The 22,236-nt window shown below is 56.6% G+C and overlaps 4 protein-coding genes across 5 annotated transcripts; 2 read left to right on the forward strand and 2 right to left on the reverse strand.

Annotated features, from left to right (window-relative positions):
* Nucleotides 1-38: 38 nt before the first annotated feature.
* On the reverse strand, nucleotides 39-4,423 carry PLK1 (polo like kinase 1; the record flags this gene model as incomplete). The annotated part of the gene is made up of 10 exons (XM_084216232.1): nucleotides 39-245; nucleotides 583-765; nucleotides 1,194-1,348; nucleotides 1,832-1,909; nucleotides 1,992-2,150; nucleotides 2,582-2,801; nucleotides 3,067-3,160; nucleotides 3,521-3,665; nucleotides 3,743-3,911; nucleotides 4,037-4,423. 10 exons carry the CDS (start codon nucleotides 4,421-4,423, stop codon nucleotides 39-41), a joined length of 1,797 nt encoding a protein of 598 aa, XP_084072358.1.
* A 1,579-nt stretch (nucleotides 4,424-6,002) lies between these two features.
* DCTN5 (dynactin subunit 5) lies at nucleotides 6,003-10,460 on the reverse strand. The gene is made up of 7 exons (XM_084216180.1): nucleotides 10,407-10,460; nucleotides 10,222-10,290; nucleotides 9,759-9,877; nucleotides 9,222-9,333; nucleotides 8,496-8,598; nucleotides 8,174-8,265; nucleotides 6,003-6,321 (listed from the first exon to the last, which is right to left on the reverse strand). The coding sequence occupies exons 1-7, from the start codon at nucleotides 10,452-10,454 to the stop codon at nucleotides 6,301-6,303; spliced, it is 564 nt and encodes a 187-aa protein (XP_084072306.1). The 5' UTR covers nucleotides 10,455-10,460; the 3' UTR covers nucleotides 6,003-6,300.
* Nucleotides 10,461-10,523: 63 nt separating this feature from the next.
* On the forward strand, nucleotides 10,524-19,194 carry PALB2 (partner and localizer of BRCA2). 2 transcript variants are annotated; one of them, XM_084216547.1, is made up of 13 exons: nucleotides 10,524-10,598; nucleotides 10,685-10,744; nucleotides 10,846-10,933; nucleotides 11,330-13,225; nucleotides 13,883-14,679; nucleotides 14,916-14,999; nucleotides 15,106-15,267; nucleotides 15,649-15,734; nucleotides 16,015-16,176; nucleotides 16,329-16,445; nucleotides 16,748-16,835; nucleotides 17,850-17,998; nucleotides 18,941-19,194. In XM_084216547.1, exons 1-13 carry the CDS (start codon nucleotides 10,548-10,550, stop codon nucleotides 19,170-19,172), a joined length of 3,972 nt encoding a protein of 1,323 aa, XP_084072673.1. In that variant the 5' UTR covers nucleotides 10,524-10,547; the 3' UTR covers nucleotides 19,173-19,194. The 2 variants fall into 2 exon arrangements, with proteins under 2 accessions (XP_084072673.1, XP_084072674.1); XM_084216548.1 differs by having other exon boundaries at nucleotides 10,846-10,903.
* Nucleotides 19,195-19,957: 763 nt separating this feature from the next.
* Nucleotides 19,958-22,236, forward strand: NDUFAB1 (NADH:ubiquinone oxidoreductase subunit AB1). The gene is made up of 4 exons (XM_084216363.1): nucleotides 19,958-20,243; nucleotides 20,360-20,447; nucleotides 21,278-21,384; nucleotides 22,064-22,236. Exons 1-3 carry the CDS (start codon nucleotides 19,980-19,982, stop codon nucleotides 21,367-21,369), a joined length of 444 nt encoding a protein of 147 aa, XP_084072489.1. The 5' UTR covers nucleotides 19,958-19,979; the 3' UTR covers nucleotides 21,370-21,384; nucleotides 22,064-22,236.

Consider the following 22,236-nt stretch of genomic DNA (forward strand, 5'->3'; position numbering starts at 1 on the left):
CAGTTTGGCACCGATGTCGAGTCCAGCAAGAACAAGGCCTAAGAGGAAGATTTCACGCGGCCCGAGCCAGACTTGGAGCTGAGGAGCTTCTCCACCATGGTGCGGGCGTAGCGCAGGCGGCTGGCCAGCTCCCGGCAGCAGCCGTGCTCCTCGATCAGGCTCAGCTTGTACGTGCGGAAGTCCCGTTTCTCATCTATGTATGTGACAGCAGCCATGAGAGGGCACAGGATGACCTTGGTGTGGTCCTGAGGGGAGAGAACACATGCTCACTGAGCACTGTGCTCCTTGGGGCAGCATTTCCCCTGGATGAGCCGTCTCGGCACACCCGGAGCGTGTGACAAGGTCTCTCTGTAGAATTCCTTCAGAGTGCAGCAAAGGGCAACAGCTGGCTGCAGTAACCAGCCTGCTGCTCCAGAGCATGCCCCCTCATGTGTGAGGAGAGTCTGGGGGCATTGGGTACCAGCACAGACAGCTCCCAGAGCCAGGCTCCCTGGGCAAAGCCTTGGCTCAGGTCATCCCTTCCTGCCACCGTCTAAGCTGCACCTCATGCGGCCAGAGCCACGGCCCTGCAAAGAGCCTCACCTGGAAGAAGTTGATCTGCACAGTGCCGTTGCTGAGGTGCAGGATGATGGCACTGCGGGTCCGGAACCAGGTGCACAGGTAGGGCAGTCGGGCCAGCTCGTCCCCTTCCCGTGGCGTGATGTTCGCCCCCGCCTTCAGCAAGTGCTCACTCATGTAATTCCGGAAATACTTCAGTAGTGTTATCTGCAGAAGGGATGGGCTGTGAGGGGCTGAGGGTGACCCCAGGCAAGGGGGAGGAGCACAGGGACTGCCATCACAGTCCCAGACCCTCCTTACATCTTTCAGAGCATGACCAGTCACGGCAAAAACTTGTGGAAATCTTTAAAGTAAACTCTGACCATGACCCATCAGACTCACTTTACTGAACACCTTGGTACATGCAAGTCATGTGAGCACTTAAATTTCTGCAAAACTGCTCATAAATGAGCCTCAGATAGCAGTTAGAGCTACTAGTGTCTGTCCTTGAGATCATGTGTCACCAGCTAGAAGAAACAGGCAAAATGCCAGTGGCCTCCAAAAATGTTTCTCCCTGGAACCACCCTGCCCTCAAAGCCTAAGAGTGGCAGGAGTCTCACCACCCCCCAGCCAGGGCTCCTGTACCCAGGACTGACCTTCTTGTTGAGGGCAGAGGGGTAGGACCTCACAGTGAAGTAGGACTCAGTGTTGTTCTGCTCAATGTACTGCAGGTTGTCCCCATCGTTGTACATGATGAGCCGAGTGGAGTCATTGAAGAGAACCCCAACGCTGTTGTCACAGAGCTGGTAACCTGGCCAGAAGGGACCCCATGAGACCTCCAATCTCAGGGGACCACCAGCAGTGGGAAGTACCAAGGCAGACAGTTTATTTATTAACTTTAGGGATTCCCTAACAGCCACCCCACCAAGGCCCTGCCAGGTCTCCTCTTTGGGGAGGTCTGGCTGGCACTTTTCCACCTTTGGATTTGTTATCTCCCTTATTGCATCAGGCGCTTCAAAACCAGCCTCTGCTGCCACCATGGATCCCTGTGCAGCCTGGGAAGAGCTTGGTCACCTCATGCACAGAAACCATCGTCCACGTTAAAGTGGCCAGGGCCAGGACCACTGCTCTGGATTCCTGGGGTATTTGGTGAGATGCCTGGCAGTGGTCTTGGACACATGCACTGGAATATGGCGATAAAAAACCCAGGCCTAGGAAATGCCCCAGTCCAGGCTTCTTCCCAGCCCCCTCAGACACAAGGAAAGCCTGAAGCATTGCCACCCATGGTATTTACCGAGTCCGTATTTATCTGAGTAGTCCACCCATTTGCTAACCCAGAAGATGGGAATGCAGGCCGGGTCCTCAGCTTCTTCTGCAGGAAGAAAGCAGCTTGTTAGGAGACATTTCCCACAGCTACTGCACCCCACAAGGCCCGTGCGCTGCCCCAGGCTCACCTTGCCTCACTGCTACTCTCTCGGAGGGCTTGGCTGCGTTGACTGCAGTCAGCTGCTGCAACATGTCAGCCAGGTGGGAGCTGACAGCATCTCCCACCTCCCGCAGCCCCGCCGCTTCCTCCTTGTCCGGCAAGGGCTCCTGGGCAGGGCTGTCCAGTCCTGGGCCAGAGAGGGAACACTGTGAGGTGTGACCGGGGCGAGGTTCCAAAGGCACCAGACTTACAACCTTCCCCAGGTACAGACAACACCTGACACACAGAACGGCTCAAGTTGGAAGGGACCATGGTGGGACATGAGCAGGGTAATTCCAAAGCACACAACATGTCCAGAGAATTCTGGAATATCTCCAGTGAGGGAGACTCTACACACCCTCTCTAGGCAATCCGTTTAGTGCTCAGGCACCGCACAGGAGAGGTCTTCCTTGTGTTCTGAAGCAAATGCAGCGCTTCATCGCGGGCAGAGCAGGGAGAGCCCTCTCACCACAAATGCTCTGAGTTTCCATAAGGATCAGGAGAAGATGACAGGAAGGCCCACTGAAGGCTGTGGATGCAGCCTGGGCGGGCTCAGCCCAGCTGGGCACCCCCGCCTACCTTTATTGAGCGCGGTCAGCGGCTTCCGCCCGCCGAGCTCCATGCTGCTGGGAGCCAGGGAGAAGCGGGGCGCGATGGTGAGGCAGCTGGTGGGCAGGCGGCTGGGCAGGTACCCCGAGGTGAAGAACTCGTCGTTCAGCAGCTCGTCAATGGTTGGGCGCGTGGCAGGGTCTGACCTCAGCATCTTCTGGATGAGGTTCGCGGCCACAGGGTTAATGTGCTGCGGGACGGGCGCAGTTAGAGATGGGTCAGGGGACAATGTGCACTAGTGACAAATGAACAGGGTTTGCAGCCCAGGGAAGCTCCACCTGGAGCAGAGCTCCAGTGCTGCATCAGGCAAGCAGGACACAAGCCTGGGGGAGGACAGAGAACTGGCTGCTAACGGCACCCAAAGCCTGAGGTCAAATGCAGACACAGAGGCTGCAGCAGGAGGCTCACCAAGCACCACTGTGAGCCAAACAGATGCTCCGTGGGAAGTAGCATACCTTGGGAATGGTGTACTCGTTCTTCTTGATCCGGATGTATGTATCCTTTAGACAAGAAGTCTCAAAAGGCGGTTTCCCCACCAGAAGAGTGTACCTGGGCATTCCCAGACAAAAGGGTGTCAGTTTTGCAAAAGAGACTCAGATTGTGCATAGGAGCAACCATGTCCTAAGCACACCCAGGGGCTTTCCTGGCAGAGGGCACATGCTTAGCATTAGACACACTGACAGCTATATGTACTGTGCCTGGATCCTGTCCTCTGGAAAGGGAAGCTGGGATCTAGCACCCTGCAGGGAAAGTTTCAGTTGGGGAAAGTCAGGAGCTACTGGGCAGCGGGACTCAGCACTGTGGGGACAGTGACCTGGAGCTTTGGATCACACTGAAGCTCAGAGGGACCAAGGAGACCAGAACAGGGATTGCCCATCCCCATGGCCTCTGAAAGGCAGTTTGACTCACATGATGCAGCCAATGGACCAGACGTCCACCTCGAAGCTGTGCCCCTTCTTGCCCAGCACCTCTGGGGCGATGTAGTTGGGCGTCCCACACAGGGTCTTCTTGCGCTCCCCATCGTACTCTACCTTGGTGGCCAGGCCAAAGTCACCTGGATGGACAGGGGGACAGAATATGACCGAGATGTCCTGGCTGGCTGGTCCCTAGGTTGGGGTCCCTGCCACTTACCAATCTTCACCTCCATGTCGTCACTAAGGAAGAGGTTGCCCAGCTTGAGGTCGCGGTGGATGACGCGGTGGCTGTGCAGGTACTGGCAGCCTAGGATGGTCTGCCGCAGGTAGTACCGCACCTCGGGCTCGCTCAGCGCCTTCCGCCGCTTGTGCAGCTCCAGCAGTGACTGTGGGGGACAGTGGGTCAGTACCGGGTTACGGGACAAGGACGAGCTGAGTACCGCAGGACGCGGGGAAGGGGAAGGGGACAGTCCGTACCCGGGGACACGACACCCGCCCCCCAGCCCCTCACCCTACGGCGGCAGAGCTCCAACACGACGTAGACAAAGTCATCGTCCTCGAAAAAGCCCTGGAAGCCGACGACGTGGCGGTGGGAGAGGCTGCGGTGGATGGCGATCTCCATAGACATCTTCTCCTTTTGGTGAGGCTTCACCAGCAGCGACTTGGGCACCACCTTCCCCGCGAACACCTCCCGGCTCTCGGCCTCGGCCAGCTCGTAGCACCGCGCGAAACCGCCCTTGCCCAGGAACCGCCCGCGCACGAAGTTGCGCCGGGTGCGCGGGTCCACGAGCACCTTCGGCACCTCCTTCCCCCCCGCCGCCGCCGCCCGGGCCGGCTCCGCGCGGGCCGGCTCCGCCAGCGCCGCCGGCCGCGCCGCCTTCCCGCCCGGCGCGCTCATACTGTGTCCGCGCTGGGGCTGCGCTGGGGCACCGCCGGGCCCCGGCTGCCTGCACCGAAACAACGGGTGCGGAAGAGCGGCGGGTCCCGGTGCAGCAGTGGGTGCCGGAGAAGCAGCACGTGCCGGGTCCCTGCACCGGTGCAGCTGGGGGTCTCGGTAGCGGCGGAGCTGGGGGTGCCAAGTCCCTGTACCGACGGGTGCCGGTGCCGGTGCCAGTGCAGCAGCGGGTGCCTGCACCGGGGCAGCTGCGGGTGCCGGTGCAGTTGCGGGTGCCGGGAGCCTGTGCCGGTGCAGCGGCGGGCCGGGCTGAGTTCGGCCGCTCGCTCGGTCCGGCCGCGATTCAAAGGCGGCGCCGGGGCCGTTACCGCGCGCGGCCGCTCCCCATTGGCCGCACGATTTAAAATCCACGCGGCGCGCGGGGCACCATGGGAGCCCGGAGAGACACGCACCCGCGGAGGCGGGGCCAGGCGCGCTCGGACACGCCCCCACGGCGCCCGCGGTGTGCGCGTGCGCAGGCGGCCGTTGGCTGCGGCCGCGCTCGCTCCCGCCGGCCCCGATGCGCGCGAGGCGCGCTCCCGCTGCCGAGCCCCGGGCGAGCGCGGCCCCGCGGGACCCCCCGAGCGCGGGCACGAGGCGCCCCGCCAAGGACATTCCCCTGGGATTTGCGGCCGGCGTGGATTTTCCCGGCAGAGGCACTGCGGCGGCACCGCCCGCTCCCCGCGGCTTCCGTGTCCTGCCGGTTCCCAGCGGGACTCCCGCGGGTACCCAGGAACCGGCCTTGGGCTGGTGTTTATAGCACAGACACCCCCACGCCGCTGCCCCTGGGGTGACAGTGCGCCAGTTCTGAGGGGCTGTCCCTGACCTCACTGCCCCCTGTCCCGGCCACGCCAGGGTGTCCGGCACTCCCGGTGCTGGCTCCTGGGTCCCCTTGGCGGGAGTAGTGACTGTGGGATGCTCCCGTGCCTTAACTCCATCACCAATGACAAATGACTCACAAGCACACAGCAGCAGCAGCAGCCGCCTCGGCCAAGCACCTGCTCTCTGCTCCCTGGCACGCATGGTGCCATGGGCTGAGGCAATGAGCATCGATTTCCTCCATTCCCCATCAGCAGAAGCCGTTTATTTCAGCGCTGGCTAACAAAGAACAGTGGCCAGCATACACCGTGCTTTTGCCCGGCGGGTTGAGCCGATGCCCCCGGCCGAGCCTCACCCACAGGCACAGGCCATCCATGCCAGGGTGTCCTGAAGCCCAGGACACGGACAGGGCCAGGAGCCCTGCAGGTCACCACAGCCACGGCTCAAGTGCCATTCCCGCTGCAGAGCTGGATCATCCCGGGGGATTCTGCTCCCCACAAAGCAGGCACAGTCCCCACTGGCTGGTGCCTGAGAGCCCTCCCCACAGAGCCCTGGCAGGCCCTCACTCCTCACGCCGAGCCACCAGCAGCACAAGCAGGGAGGGCATGCTCCCACGGACCCTGAACCTCCTAAAACCCAGCAGCACACCCTGCCCCTCCTGGTCAGCAACGCCGAGCAAAGCACACGGGGGATCAATGAAGCCACACAGCAACTTGGGGTTAGAAGTGCTCAGTGTTTGTACAGATTCCTGACAGAAGACATTCCCCTCCCTGTTGGATATGCTTCCCCACTCCTGCAGCTCCTCGGGCTACAGGCACAGCCTCCTGTGTCATTCTACTGCACCACGCTGGATGGAAGGCTGCCTGCAGAGCTGGGACACTGACACTCCATCTTCCCAGACTGGCAGAGGCGGAGAGCTGAGCCCAGGTCAGAGGGATGCTTCAGAGGCAGGAGGAGAAAGTGGCCAGTGTAAGGAATGTTAACAATGCTGGGTGTTAGGGCTCTTCAGTGGTGGCTTGGTTTTAGGCCCTGCCAGAGGCCACCTTAACAAAGACAACAAAAGAGGTTTTAATTAAGGCAGAAGAGTCAGCTCAGACAGCTAGAAGGAAGAGCAGGCCAAGAAACATGTTATTGCAGTGTCACATCCCTTCATGCACTACAGCTCTGCTCTCAGGTGGTTCTGGAAATTCATCACTCAGATTTTCCAGCTGCCATCCCACTCCCAAACTCATATCCCCTCTCCCACTCCTCTCCCTGCTGCTGTGGCTGCTGATCAAGCGATCCCAGTGAAATGCACAATGGGGTGTTGAAACTTTGAGGTGACAACACAGCAACACAGCACAGACACCCCACTCCTGCCAGACACTGCCAGAGACACCCTGGAGCAAAGCAGTGCTCTGAACTCCTGACTTGCAGGAAATCTCACAAGAAGCCCCAAACCTGCCAAGCCTGTGACAGAGGAGGCCTCTCAGGCCCCTCAGAGGGAGCAAGCAGCTGTTTCACCCTGTACTACATCTTGTAATGCACAGGACAGCCAGAATAGCCTGCAGCAGTCACAGAACAAGGGACTGTGGCTCATGCCCAGGCAGAGCAGGAGCCTCAATCTAGTTTGGTTTGAAGAGTCACAAGTCACTTGAAGAACTGAAGAGGCTTTAATTTATGTACAGTAAAAATACAAACCAGTCAGTGGTTTTACACTGGATGTACAGTAGCTACTACATACGTTAGTACTCACACAGCTATTTGCTACTAAGGTGTATCAGCATTTGCTACACAGTTCAGCCAAGGTTCCAGGGCTGCTCATCCACAACCACACACCTACCACACACCTAAACTCCCAGCTGCTACACTACAACAGGCAGAAGCCCCAGGTTAAAACCTAGAGCAGGACTATGCTAAACTTTAACACAGCACAACCAGAGCAGGCAGACTGTTGTGCAGCCAGTTGTCTGTACTCAGGTACACAAGCATCAGATGCCTCCAACTTTCAGAGCTGCTCTCAGCAAGAACTATTCATGCTCTGCTACATGTCCAAAATGAAATCTTCACTCTAAGAAGTCTGAGTGTCATTCTTAAGTTTCATAATGCAGAAAAGCACAGAAGAGCCTTCTGCAAATGCAGACACTGGGTAATAAATGGGGACAGTTGCAGCATTTTCTCACTTTTAATTACCCACTTTCTGCTGCACTGAATTCTGTGAGCGACATGGCAATTCTCTTTTCAAAGGCCTTTGGCTCTTAAAGGTCTGTGATATTCAGGAAGTGACACTGACCCCAAGAACACCAGCCCTGAGGGATGAGAGCACAGGACTGAGGTCAGTTTGCTTCAGGAGCTAAAAGCTAAGGAACATCCTGTCAGGCACAGAAAGACAGTTGTCAGCGTCAGCCAAAACTCCTAAAGCCAACAACAGGATCATGTATCCCTGGAGAGAATCCCAGGGAGAAAGGAAGAGGCCATGCACCTCAGCATGCAGGCCCATGGGCAGCAAGGATTGTGCCAAAGGAAAGGTCTAATGAACCCTGGTAAGTGCCCAGAGCACACCCAGAACAGCCCTGCTGGGCTGGAGACTGCGCCTAGCAAACCTAAGCCTAGCTTTGGGTTAGGACAGAACTGAGCAGACAGGCTGAGGCAGCTGGTGCCCCAAGGCAGGCATTCAGCTTTCCCAGCTCCAGAACATTCAGTGGCACAACTCAGACAACGTGGGATGGAGTACACGGGACGAGCACACAGAGTCTGAACAGGACACAGCAGCTTTCACAAGGGACTGCTTGGCCAGGCCGGCTGAGGCACAGGCACAGAGGGGCTCGGAGCTCCGGCCTCATGGGCAGCAGCAGCCCTCTGCCCACCCCCAGAATGCTCCTGCGTGCCTGGGACACGGCTAATGGGCTACTAGACCTGAGTGAGTGGCAAGAACTTCTGATAATAGCTCTTGGTGACGTCAATCATGAGCTCCTGGGTGCATTCCGGGAGCTCCCCCGAGAAGAGTCCTGGAAGAAGAACAGCATGGCCATCAATCATTGCGTACCACCTGTGTACCATGCACTAAAACAGGGAGTTTCACAAGTTAAAAGTGCTACTTCTCAGTGCAGCAAGTACCCAGTAACTTTATTTTTAGGCACTAAATGCTAATGGGCACCTTTGTTATAGAAATCCCATTTAAAATAAGAACATCCATGTTATCTGCACTTTTGTGCAAGGGAAGATAGAGGGAGCATACCTGGGCAGCCTGAGAAGACAGTGAAAGGTGGAACTACGGTTTCAGGAGGGAGTACTGTGTTGTCTAAGATTTTGCAGCAGTCTTTCAAAACACATCTACGTCCCTAAAACAGAGAACAGGAAAAGTTTATTTTTACAACACTATAAACATGAGGCATTCTTATGTTGCCTAAATTTCAAGAAGATGAATTGCTCAAAACATATCCTTTATAAGAGATCACAGGAATAAATCTTTACCCTGACTGAATGCTCTCCCAACAGAATTAACTTTTCTTTTTGAGGAAAAATGTCTGCCTGCTTTTAACTAGAAGAGGTACAACTGCACATTAACATGTCAATGTTCAAATTGGCACCAAAAACCCGAGTCAAGCAGTACCAGCAAGGCCTTCTCTACCTCAGCACACAGCAGCCTTGACTATCTGGTCTTATTTACACAGAAACACAATTGCACTTGTACTGTGTGGCCAGGCTGCCTCTCCCAGGCAATGCCATTAGCCACAGGGACAACGCTTGGGATGGATTTTGTAGCCAGCAGCAGCTGAACACGCTGTCCTCAGAGAAGTAAACCTGAAAGCTCAGCTTCCTGCAGAGAAGGACGAGGAGCAGGAAGGATCAGCACAGAGATGGTGAGCCTGCTCCAGCCAGCTGGTGCAGACACCTCTCAGCTGCTGTCACAAGGCCTCAGCAGCACGCAGGAGTTCACAGAAAATACAGAAATGGCACTCACAATGACACAGTTCTTGCCTATGTGCACATAGGAGCCGATCTGGGCCGCGTTGACAACACAGTCCTCTTCTATGAAGACATGGTCACCAATGTGCAGAGGGAAGAAAGCCACCCTGCAACAGAAGAGTAGACTGTTTGTATGCGTCCAACAAACAAACTGACACTGCTAGACCCAGCATCACCCTGTGGAGTCTCCTGTCCCCAGATGGATTAACAGATGTGGGTCTGGTGCTAAGGGACGCAGAACAGTTTCTGGGTTTCTGCTCTCTAAAGGATGGCCCAAATGAGAAGGAAGAAGTTGTGAATAAACAACAGAAACTGAAACATGCTCTCCACTTTGCTATTCTAATCTATCCCTTTCCATCCAACAGAGGGTTGGAATATCAATCCTCAAGGCACAGCTCAGCATCTGAGGTAAAGGCAGAGATGAATTTCTGCAAATTGCTGCAAAAGGAACAGAGTTCTCAGAACACAAGACTCAGTCAAGCTGACAGATCTTTCAGGTGTCTCCCTGAAGGAAGGGGCAGGGGACTCTTACCCTTTGCTGAACTTCTTGAAGGGCGGCCTGATGACGCTGCGGCTCTTCACCACGCAGTGCCGGCCCACCCGCACGTTTGCCAGGTCCCCGCGGATGATGCAGTCGTTCATAACGATGGTCTGCAGAAGGACACACACGTAAACCCGCTCCCTGTGCCGGCACTTATTACACAAACTCATGCCGAGGCCTGGGCGCTCCAGCAAGATTCCCTTACTTTACGGACGATTCTTTCAGACAAAAAAAAGTGAAAACAAAGCAAAAGCGCAGGAAGTTGGAACCGCCAGTTGAGCTCCTGGTCATGCCAGTGAGCACTACAGACCAGGCTCAGGCACAGAGCAGGACGGTGATGCCCGGGGCACGAAAGCAGCACGGGCCGCTGGCAGCAGCCAGCGATGCTGCGGGGGAGCAGCGCTGGGTGCCGCGGGCACCGCCGCGGCCTCGACAGCCGCCGCCCGGCGCTCACCTTGCCGTTGAGGACGATGTTCTGGCTGCCGCACAGCACGGACTGCCGGCTCACCTTGTTGCCGGAGGCCTGCGGAGAGAACGGGCGGTCAGGGCGGGTGTCCCGGGCCCCGCCGCCCCCCGGCGCGCCCGGCTCGGCCCCGCCGCCCCCCGAGCCCCGTGCCCCCGCTCCCCGCGGCCCCGCACCGTCTCGATGTACTCGGACTTGTTGTAGAGCATCTCGCTGAGCTCCATGGCCGCCCCGCCCGGCCCGCCCTGCCCTGCCCGCGCCGCTTCCGCCGCGTCACCTCCGCCGCGCCGGCCCGCGCCCGCCGCGCCCCGGTTGCCATGGAGGCCCCGCCGGCAGCGGCGGCCCTGAGCGGCGCCGACAAGGAGAAGGTGCGGGGCCGGCCGGGGCGGCGGGACCGGGACCGGGACCGGGACCGGGACCGTCCCGGGCCCATTCCGACAGGTATCTCTTGCAGCTGCGGGAGAAGCTGGCGCTGCTGAGGCGGGAGTACAGCGAGACCGTCATCCGGCTGCGGGTGAGCGGAGCGGGCCTGGCCGGGCCAGGCCGGACCGGGCCGGGGGGCACCGGGGCACTGCCAGCCGGTACCAGCCCTGCCGGCGTCTTGTGTGTCCGCAGCGCGCACGGCGAGCCGAGCGAGCCAGGAGCCACGGCCGGCGGGAGCGGAGCCCCACAGGTGGGAGCCGGGGAGAACGGGGCGCCTCAGGTGAGACCCGGGGAGAACGGGGTGCCCCAGGTGGGAGCCGCAGGCAGTCCCCCAGGACAGGGCGGTGGGAGCAGCCGGGGACGCGGTGGCCGCTGTTGCCCCTTAGTGCCCCCATGGACTGTCCTGCACCCGGCCCTGCTGACCCTCCCTCCAGGCCCCGCTGTCCCCTCGGCCACTGCGGCCACATCCACTGCCCCCACACGGCCCTTGCCCTGGGCTGAGCCGTGCTCTGCAGTAATGTCTGCTCTGCTTCCCTCTTCACCAGGTCTGCAGTGCTCCGATCCTGACTGTAAGATCCCCATCTTTCCCTGATAACAAAGCCTGATTTTACCGTGTGATGTTTTTCTTGGACAGGACTTTAGGAGTACTTTACACGTGTGGCATTTTTTCCCCCAGGTTCTAGAGATAACACATCTCCTAGTGCTGACAGAGATGGGCCCTCTCAGTTACAGACTAAAACCTGCTCTGATGCTGACACAGAGAAGACAACATCTGTCACAGTTAAGCATGTTCCAGAATTCTCCAGTGATGAGCTTAGCCCACAGGACAGCTCCCGGGCAGAAAGCTTTCAGGCCAGCCAGGAAAACCTGTGCTGTGGCATCATCAGGCCTGTCCCCGTGGAGAAAAAGCCCCAGACCTCCCGAGGCATGATGAAGCTGCGGAGACGGACAAAGGCTCTGGAATCAAAGGAAAGGGAATCAGTGCATGATGTGCATCTAATCGGTGCTGGTGAAATGATGAAAAATCAAATTGCCAGTGCAGAGGAGCTTCAGTCACCAGTGTTCAGGCACAGCAGCCTCTTGCATGCTGAGGAACCTGCTCAAAGGGCACCTGGGGCAGTGCTTGTGCAGGGAGAAAGAAATAGTTTCACTCCTGATGCAGCATCAGGGCTTTTACAGGATGTGTTTGAGGGCAGTGTCTCTGCAGGAGAGCCTGAGCTGTCCCCACATGTGCTGAGGGACAGCAGGGACATCTGGCAGCCTGAGTCCTCAAGGGTTGTGGCCACACCTGATGGACATGAGCTGTGTCCACAGCATGCAGACTCTGTTTTGCTTGACCCCAGAGGTGATGGCAGAGAAGAATCCCTCAGTAGAGTAAAACAGCCGGAGGGTCAGAGTTTGTGTGAAGATCAGGGAGAATTACGCGGGCTCCTGGATTTAATGTCAGAAAATGAAATATTGCCTGACAGCAGAAATAACAGCATAACCGAGAAGAGCAAAAACCATAAAGGACATCCAAGTGACACTAATACCTTGAATCCCTGTCCTGCAGATAAAACTCTGGACAGTGCTGAAGAACTGTTGGAGAATCAACAGCTTGAAATTGAGTCAGGGCTCTCTCCTGCTGCCAAGGTGGTGGCTCCTGAGGGCACGCTGAGCTCCTGCACAGTGGTGGAAGGGCTGCTCTTCCCCGTGGAGTACTATATCCGGACAACTCGCCGCATGTCCAACTGCCAGAGGAAGGTGGACCTGGATGCTGTAATCCTCAGCCAGCTGGGCAGGAGCAAGAAAGGTCAGCGGAGTAAATGCAAGCAGAAAGATGCAAACCCCAATCAGCCCTCGCAAGAGAGAGCTGAGGGTGATTTGGAGCCAGGTGTTGGGCCCTTCCCTTTTCTTGGGGCAGAAAATGATCAAGCAAACTCAAGTAGTTCTCAGAAATCCCTTCCTGCATCCAGCAGCAGCAGCACTTCTCTTGAATCCATTTCTCAGAAAAGCATCACCAGCACAAGGCAAGAGCAGAGACAATCCCAGAGGAAACAGAAGGGAAGAAGAAAGTCTGCCTGCAAAGCCCCCATGCATCCAATGTCACAAGAGCTTATAGAGAGTCAGGAAGCCACATTGGCCAATGAAAGCAGTGCTCTGCTGTCAAATGAGAACCAGAGTGAAAAGGAAAACTGTGATGCTAACCTTGAAAAGCCATTTTCAGATGAGAGGAGTTTGTCTGGTGCTGCAGCCCTGGGGTCTGCAGGGCCAGGAGTGACTGGAGCTACCCAGCCAGTGGATCCTGACCCTCGTCCGGGCAGGAGCCAAGTGCCAGGCAAATGCCATAAGGCTCTGTTAGAGCAGGTTCAAAATCCACTCCACAGCAGCGATTCCCTGAGCCCAGGGAGCGACACTTTTGCCAGCCGTGTGGGAGATGTGGAAGCCAGTGCTGCTGTGTGTCAGGGAGATAAACATCCAGTGCAGCGTGTGAAGAGGCAGCGAAGAGCTGAGCAGCTCCCTGGGGTCAGTGTCCCTCTGCGCCGCTCCCTGCGCTGCTCTGCCAGACACAGGCCCCCAACAGGCTCAACAGGTACTTCCTCACTTATGAACTCCCCAAAATGCCCCATTCCCCACGGCAGGGAACATCCCTGTGAGTGCAGGCCTTGCTGTTCACACCCTGCTGTGTTTATGCAAGAAAATACTATAGGAGTTAACTATTATTCTTTTAAAAATGAGATTTATTTATTTAAAAATAGATTATTGTTGTGCCCATGTTCCTTGAACAATTCCAGAAACTTCTGCAGGGAATGAACAGAGGAAGAGCAGGGCTGGGAACTTTCTGAGCTGCCCTTGCTGTTGGAGTGAAGGCTGTGAACACTAGGGCTGGTTTGCCAGCAAATGAATGTCCATCTGTTCCTCCAACTGTGTCTGCATGCTAATGATTATTCTCTCATTTATGAGGGTCTGTGAATGTTGTAAAAAGAGAAAGTGTAGGGAGAAAACCAATAAACCAAACTGACCAAGCACTCAGGCATATCTGTCAGGCTTTGGTGGTGGTCATTGAGCTGAAGGCTTTATCCAGAGGTGTAGAGTAACTGCAGAGTGTAATGTCTTTCCAGAAAAGTGCCACTTGTATGTGTTAAGATAAATACGGTGTTTTGATGTTTTTTTAAAATCCAAGACTCTGAAAAGGCAAGTTGCTGGTTATTCTATGATGCAATGTTCTGTCTTGTATTCTTGTGTTTAGATGACAGCAGCAGAGGATGCAGCAGTCCCATGGGTTCGCAGGGTCCTGCTGCCCTTGGGCTCCCTGCTGCGGACCCTGACACTCGTGGCTCCCTCTTCTCCTTCCGCAGCCTCCAGTGGCTGGTCCCTAAGCTGGGCATCAGGGACTTCCACTTACCAAATGAGGAATTTGGAGTGCTGAAACTGGAGAAATTGAAATCTTCCCCTGTGAATGATTTGGAGGATTTTGTGTCTGGGGATGGTGTGGCTCCAGAGGACACACCAGATGCACAAAAGAAGCCAAAAGAAAAAAATCTCAGAAGTAATTTGATTTCGCCTTCCAAAACTGGATTGCCTGAACTTCCTTGCATGGAAAGCCTGACTTCCAAGAAGGAGCTTTCCACCCATGAATTGCTGTTTACTCCCATGGGGACTGTCCTAGCTGAGGCTCCCACTCACCCTGAAATTTCCTCATCTGTTTTCCCTGCTGTGGGTGCAACCCCAGGTGTTTTACCTTCAGTGCACACTGAGGTGTTCCCTGACACACCTTCTGTGCCTGCCTCGCCAGTGACCCCACCTTCCCCCAGAGGAGCAGGTGCCCTGGTCCTGGGGGATGTGGCACACAGAGACCCTGCTGTGCCACTGCACCCTGACAGCTCTGCTGCCCAGTCTGCCAGAAACCAGGAGGAGCAAGGTACAGCATTGCCTTCAGCAGCTGAAAGAGGTCCTGAGGACAAATCTGATGAGACTGTGTCCTTGGAGGAGCATCAGCAGCCAGAGAACAAGGAGCAGGAATCCTGCAGAGCTTCACCTGAACAGGTAACAAGCTGGGATCTTCGTGAAGGGTACTAAGGCAATGGTTTTGTGGGCAAACCCTCTTCTTCCAGAGTCCTGTCTGACTTCAGGGAAAAGTTCTCTTTGCATGGATCGTAGCAGTGGCATGCAGTACCTGCATGAGAGTGACAGAGAGCGTGCAGCAATTCTGCCTCATTCTTGCAGGTGCTGAATATAATTTCAAAGTTGAATTATCCTCATTCTTTACTTTGTTCATGCAGATAAAAGATATAGCAGAGCAGTTGACTGCAGTGTTGCCAGATGGCCCCAGAGAAGAGAGCTTGGAGTTTGTGTCAGAGCTAAAGGTGGGTGAGCAGCAGGGAATTGTTACCGAGGCAGCAGCAGCTGTGCACGACAGTGCAGCAGGTAGTGCTGTGTGTCAGAGGAAAGCAGCAGTGTTTGTCTGGGCAGGACTGCTGGTGCTCGGGCGCGGTGGACGTGGGCGCGGTGTGGTGGGCAGCAGCCGGCTGCAGGGAGCTGCGCATGGTCACCGCCTCCGAGAGCGCCGTGTCCCTCTGGCAGCCACGGGCACCCGCCGGCTGGGCAAGGGTCTACACCTGGCACCTGAGAGAGGTAGGAACACAGTCTAGAATTAAGGGCAGCTTCCTTGCCCCATGTGTTAGTTCCCAAGATACAAGGAGCTTGGAGCTTGTATGGTTGCGCGTTATCTACTGGAATTTAATACCTCGTGCGCACAACGGTGGCTGCACTTCGCTTGTGCTTTTTTTTTGCCTTAGAGTTCCTCGAGACGTGTTTTGTGTCTTGTATCAGGGGGGATTGTTTAATTAGACAATCGGTTAGCAGAGAGTGCAGCTGTTCATTTTAGTGCGCTTCTTGAGAGGGGTCTGAAAATCAATCCTGCTCCACATCATTTTACTTGAAACACTCTAGAAAATGAGAATAAAGTCAAAGGGACACTGTGGGTGGCACTGAATTCTTGTTTTGTTGTCCCAGATCCCTGTAATCCAGATTGTTCCTCTGCCAGACACCTGTAACCTCGTGTGTGTAGCACTGGGAGAGCTGGAGATTGGAGAAATAAGGTTTTGTATTTATTTCTTACTAGTGCTTTGCACCCTGAGGAGCTGCAGCTCAGCTCCTTGTGAGAAGTGGTTGAAATGATCTTTTTACTCATGTGGCACTTTCTCAGTTGCTTTAACAGTTGGAAAATGTGGAAGGGATTTCTAAAAATCAACTGTAAAGACCTGTTTATTCATCTCTCAGAGCTGGCAGGCTGATTGAACACAGGCTGATCTTTATATGCTACTGCACATTTGAGTGGGGCTTCCTCCTGCCATGGTGTATGCTTGTGTCTTGATTTAGGCTCTTGCTTTATTCTTCTGAGACTGACTCATTCAAGCACTCCCTAGTGAAAACTGGGAATATAAAAGCAGTTGTTGGGCTAAAGGACTGGAGGCTGGTGAGCAGCAGCAGGACCGTGCAGGAGCAGCAAGTGGAGATGGTTTTTCTCTCAGAGACAGGGGGGTGAGTTTGGGGGTGCTGCTTTGGGGTGGTGCCTGTGTGGTGGGTGGGATAAAAGCGAGGAAACACCTCGGATGTTGAGCAGTGTTATGTTCCTCTTCCAGAACACACACTTTTTGTTTTACCTGCTCTTCTATGTGCTGCTCTCCTTTCAGGAGCAAGGACCGGCAGACTCTGATGCCCCCTGAAGAAACTGTTACAGCCTTTGCTGAAGTAGAAGGGATGAGAGAGGCCTTGGTGGGCACCACTGCAGGGAACAGCATTGTGGTTTGGTGAGTGTTTCCTCTGCCACACACAATTTAGGGGCTGGAGGCAGTTTCAGGAGCTGAAGGGCTGTACAGGGCTGCCTACTGAGCCACCATGAAATGGTGGCTGTCAGAGGGCCAGTGATCAGTGTGGCACCACAGTCAGACAGGGAATTGCTGTAATTCCATTGCTTTTGTATCATCCTCACTACACCCTTCCTGGCTATTGGCTTCATTTGCTTAATGTGGAACCAAACCCATGTCCATCCTGCTCAGGGGTGTAGCTGTGATTAGAAATGAGTCAGAATTTGTGTTTTCACCAACTGCAGGAATCTGAAAACAGGTCAGCTCCTGAGGAAGATGCACGTTGGTTATTCCTACCCAGCTTCCATCTGCCATCGAGCATATTCTGACTCTGTACGTACACAAAATTCACAGTTCATGCTTGGGCTGCACTGACTGGGATGGGGATATAAAGGACTGAAGTTGCTAGGGAGGGTTGAACTGTCAGCTCTGTTTCAATACACTGCAAATAATTCAAGGGTAAACAGGAGGAATACATAACCTACACTGGCTGACTCGACTTTGGGCTTTCTGCAGGGTGCTAATTAAGTGGGAGCAATGCATCCTGGTTCATTCCAAAGCTGCAGCATGCTGTGTGTGGGAAGCAGAAGTGCTGTTGCCCAGGCCTAGTGCTTGGCAAGCCTCTTCCATGTCATACATGGGTGCTGCCAGCATTAGAACCCCTCTGTGAATGGTTCTTCTGCACATACATGCCCGAGGGAATGGGCTGTGTGAAACCAACATTCATACTAATCATCTTTCCCCACTTGCTTCTACCTGTGCTGTGATTCCCGATGGGTTTTTGTGGTTTATCAAGGATTTGATTGTTTTCAGTGAGCATATAACCTTTTGGTACAAGAATGTCTTGTCCCATAATGGTGCCTTGAGTCAGACTCTTTGGAGTCTTCCTCACATTATCCATCCCAGGATATTTCATGCTGGTTTGTGGCTGTTCTGGGAACTACTGTTTTCAGTTGTGCTGCTTTCCATGGAATTTTTGTTACATTTTAAGCTTGTAGGGATTAAAATGTGACCCAGAAAATTAACTTCTTTTGTTTTTTGAAGTGTCACCTCATCCTATGGCAGGTTTAGCGTTTTGAAACAGGAACAGAAATTCATAAATCCCTCGGGGTCACTGAGCTGTCACTCTGCTGTGTTACATCAGCCCTTATCAGGCAGCAGCTGCTTTTGCTTTTATCTAATTTGATAAGGAAAGTAAACCATTTCTGTTTTCCTCAGTAAAAATAATGCATCACTGTTCATAGGGCTGTGATTAGAGAGAGACTAGCAGTTAATTTTTGGAAAATTATTTTGGTTTTCCTTCTTCTGCTGTTGTTTTTAGTGATGTATTTTCCCTCTCTGTATCAGGGCCTTTTGTTTGTTGTTTTAAGCCACCCTCATGCCAAAGAGAGCGAGTCCTGTGGAAGCCCAGCGTTCCGTGTGGTGGCCTTCAACCCGCGCACGGGCCGGAGCGCGGCGGTGACGTTCTCCTGCCTCCCCCCTGGCCCGGCAGGCAGGCGAGTCCTGGGGCTGGGCTGGCTCCTGCGGGGCTTTGGGAGAGCCCCCGAGGAGCGGGCGAGCTCTGGCAGGGATCCAGCGGCCATCTCCCGGTGATAAGGGGCTGCATCCGCCCTGCGTGCGTCCGGTGCGCGGGCTGGGGGCCGGGGGTGCGGGCTGCTTCCTGCCCGCTTCCACTGCAGGCTGCGCGCTGACCCCTCACCCTGTCAGCTCTGTCACCGTCACCACGGAGCTGCCTTTGTCCCCCAGGGACTGGGGGGAGTGTCCCTGGGCTCCACAGAGCTGCCTTTGTCCCCCAGGGACTGGGGGAAGTGTCCCTGGGCTCCTCGGCTATATCCCTGGCGCTGCCTGCGGCTGCAGCATCCCGTGTTGCCAGGTTGGTTTGTGTGGAGCAGCTGGCCACAGGCACATGGCCTTTTCCTTCCTGTCCTGTGTTTTGAGGCATCAGCAGGCTCAGCCTTGCATTTAAGGCTCAGCCTTTCATTTAAGGCTCAGCCTTGCAGTGTCCTTACACAGGAAATGTGTTGGATGTGGGGGAACAGTGGTGGACCAAGGTCTTGGTTACTCAACAGTCATGGAATCACAGAATGGTTTGGGTTGTAAGAGACCTTAAAGACCATCCAGTCCCACACCCTGCCCTGGGCAGGGACACCTTCCAGTAGACCAGGTTGTTCCCAGCCCTGTCCAACCTGGCCTTGGACACTTGCAGGGATTTTTTTTTAAGAGAACCACTTTATAAGAGTACACCTTTTTCAAGTATGTTCTGAGTCTCCAGGAGGATTTCCTTGGCCTGCTCCCTTCCCAGTTGCCCCGGAGGAACAGTCCGGACTGTCAGCTGCAGTTGCTATTAATCTTTAACAGAGCCCTAAGCTAACCGAACAAACGCTGCCATGGTGTTTTTGCACATCCCCTGCCTCCTGCTGACCCCCGTGTCCCCGCAGGTACCTGGAGGGTGACGTGTGGGACACCGCGGGAGCCGCCGTGCTGACGTCGGGTGCGGTGGCCGTGTGGGACCTGCTGCGGGGCCGCTGCACAGCCGTGCTGCCCCCGGGCCCCGCGGGACACTGGGCCCTGGCCCGCTGGGCCCCCGGCGGGGCCGGGCTGCTGGCCGGGCGCCGCGACGGCACCGTGCACCTGTTCCGGTACCGGCCCCCGCAGCCAGGAGCCGCCTGACGGGCCGGGCGGGGCCGCGTGCGGTGCCATTAAACGTGCTGCCTTGGGAACCAGCCCGTGTCTGTGGTCACTGCTCTGCGGGGGGCTGCGGACGGGGACCTGGGGGCTCTCGTGGACACCGAGTTGTCCTGAGCAGCGCTGTGTCCTGGGGACCAAGGGGCACAATGGTGTCCCCAGGAAGAGCATTTGCAGCACGTCAGGGAGGGGATCCTTCCCCTCTGCTCAGCCCTGTGAGGCACTTCTGGAGAGCTGTGTCCAGCTCTGGGCACCTCAGGACAGCAGGGGCACGGAGCTCCTAGAGCCAGTCCAGCAGAAGCTGTGGGAATGATGAAGGGACTGCATCATCCCCCTGACGAGGAAAGGATGAGGGAGCTGGGGCTGGGCAGCCTCTAGAGCAGACACAGCTGAGAGGGGTCTTATCAATGTGTGTAATTATCTAAAGGTGGTGCCAAGAAAATGGACCAGGCTCTTCTCAGTGGTGCTGAGCAATAGGAGAAGAGGCTACCAGGCATGGCAAGTTCTATCTAGGTAGAACATTCCTGTGCAGTGACAGAGGAACAGAGTCCAGACAGGGTCTGGAGTTTCCCGCAGTGGAGGTGTTCCAGGGCTGGGATCGCCGCTGCCGGCCCGGTCCAGCCGGGGTCACGGGATCGCCGCCGGGGTCACGGGATCGCCGCCGGGGTCACGGGATCGCCGCTCCCGGCCCGGTCCGTACCGGGATCGCGGCCCGGGGCGCTGCGGCCGCCGCCCGGCAGAGGGCGCTGCAGGCGCCGGTCTCGCCGCGCGGCGCCCGCCGGGACAGCGACAATGGCGGCCCGTGTCCTCTCGTCCTGCGCCCGCCGCCTGCTGCCGCTGCCCGCCCGCCCCGCCGCGCTCCGCTCCCTCCGCCGCCTGCCGCCCGCCGCGCCCGCCCCGCCGGGCCGCCCCGCGCCGCCCGCGCTGCTCCGGCTGCCGCGCGTGGTCGCGCCGCTCTGCCGCAGCTTCGCCGACCTGCCGCCCCTGACCTTGGCCGACATCAAGGACCGGGTGCTCTACGTGCTCAAGCTCTACGATAAGATCGACCCCGAGAAGGTGAGCGGGACGGGGGGCAGGCGGCCGGGCCGCGGGCTCCGGTGTAACGAGAGCTGGCGCCCCGGGCGCGGCCGTGGCGGCCGCCCGTGTCCCGCTGACCGCCGTGTCCTCCCCAGCTCACAGCCGAGTCCCACTTCATGAAGGACCTGGGCCTGGACAGTCTGGACCAAGTGGAGATCATCATGGCCATGGAGGACGAGTTCGGTAACGGCGACGAGTTCGGCTGGGCCGTGGGAGCGGCGGCATCGCCGGCCTGTGCCGTGTGGGGCAGGGAGAAACGCACAGAGACGGGCAAACCCCACAGGGCCAGCTCCCAGAGACGGGCATACCCCGCAGGGCCAGCCGAGGGAGCAGGGCAAACCCCACAGGGCCAGCCATGGAGGCATAGCAAACCCCACAGAGCAGGGCAAACCCAACAGCACCAGCCCCAAGAGCAGGGCAAACCCCACAGGGCCAGCCATGGAGGCATAGCAAACCCCACAGAGCAGGGCCAGCCCCAAGAGCAGGGCAAACCCCACAGGGTAAGCTATGGGAGCAGGGCAAACCCCACAGGTTTGGTCACTCTCTAAGCCCAAGGTGGATGTTTCACTCTCAGAGCCTTTGCTGGCAGTGTGTCTGTAATCCCCAATGAACTGTGAGTGTGGCCAGGAGCACTAAAAAAGAAGCCAGACGTTTCTGGGCTGTTTCTGACCCGTTACACTGCTGAGAGCGCTAGTGCCCTGCCCTGCTGTTTGCTCCATGCCAGCACATGGCAGCACACTCAGCCTGAGGGGCCTTAGGTGCTGCCTGGAACATCTCCCTGCCACCCACCGGTGTCTGGGGGGCTCTGGGAGGGCACTGGTGGCTTTAACAAGGCACAAGGGGCTCTGGCTCCTGCTGTGCCTGCCGTGTCCCCTGTCTTTGGGCAGTGCAGTGACAGCTCTGGCTGACACAGCAGCCCCTGCCTGCGTGTCCCCTGAGGCACCAGCCATCCCTTCCTCAACCTTGCTCCCTTTTCCATTGGTTTTGGGTTAAGTGTGTGCCCTTTCTTGCAGGATTTGAAATTCCTGACGGAGATGCAGAGAAGCTGATGCGCCCACAGGAGATTGTAGATTACATTGCAGATAAGAAGGATGTTTATGAATGAAGCAGTTGCTCAGAGGTGAGTTCAGAGGTGCTCTGAGGGTGCCTGGGCACACACAGGGTGATGTGTGGCACAGGCGGGAGCCCAGCAGCTCGGGAGGGAGCTGGCAGCAGCTGTGGGTGCCAGCAGGGAGGGCAGGTGGGGGATGTTTTCCTGAGGATGGGGGTGTTTTCCTGAGCCACTTGCACCTGGAGAGAGGACATGGGCTCAGCCTCTCCTCTCATCCTGCCTGGCATATCCAGCACTCAGCTCCTGCCCGGGGCAGCAGTGGGTGGCAAGTTGCTCTCAGCCATGGCCCAATGTCCCTGTGCCCCTGGGTTCTGTGCAGGGTGTGTTTGGGCACCTCAGCCCTGCCACCACTGCCATTTCCTCTGCCTCAGCCGGGAAGGAAATGGGCAGGAAAGGGTTATAGGAGCGGTCGGGGAGGGCTGCAGGGGAAATGAGGTGGCCTCAGGCCAGCCTGCAGCCCGGATCCACATTCTTGCCTGTTCCTGTGTGGCTCCAGGCTTCCCCCCCAGCTCCCTGGGGCAGGGGGGCTTCCACCCTTCTCTGTCTAGGGCCAGGGTGGGAGCTGTGGCCTCTGGAGAGAACTGGGGGCTCCTTCTGTGTCTCTGTTCAGCGCTCAGTGTGTCCTGACCCACTTCTGTGCCTTTGAATGCTTGGTGAGATGTTAAACATGTGGATTTTGTTTTCCCAGGAGTTGTCCCACACCAGGACTGGGCTAGTGCCGGCAGGGATGGACGGGAGTGCACACGCTGTCCCACTGCTGCCTTCTTTGGAAGCTGCACGTGGATGTTGTATTTAAAGCTGTCTGAATGTGTTGTCCTTTAAAAACAAGAAAAAAAAAACAGGAATAAAGAGTTAAGACCA

The sequence above is a fragment of the Fringilla coelebs genome, assembly GCF_963513975.1.
Source record: "Fringilla coelebs genome assembly, chromosome: 16".
In the NCBI taxonomy this organism is placed as follows: domain Eukaryota; kingdom Metazoa; phylum Chordata; class Aves; order Passeriformes; family Fringillidae; genus Fringilla; species Fringilla coelebs.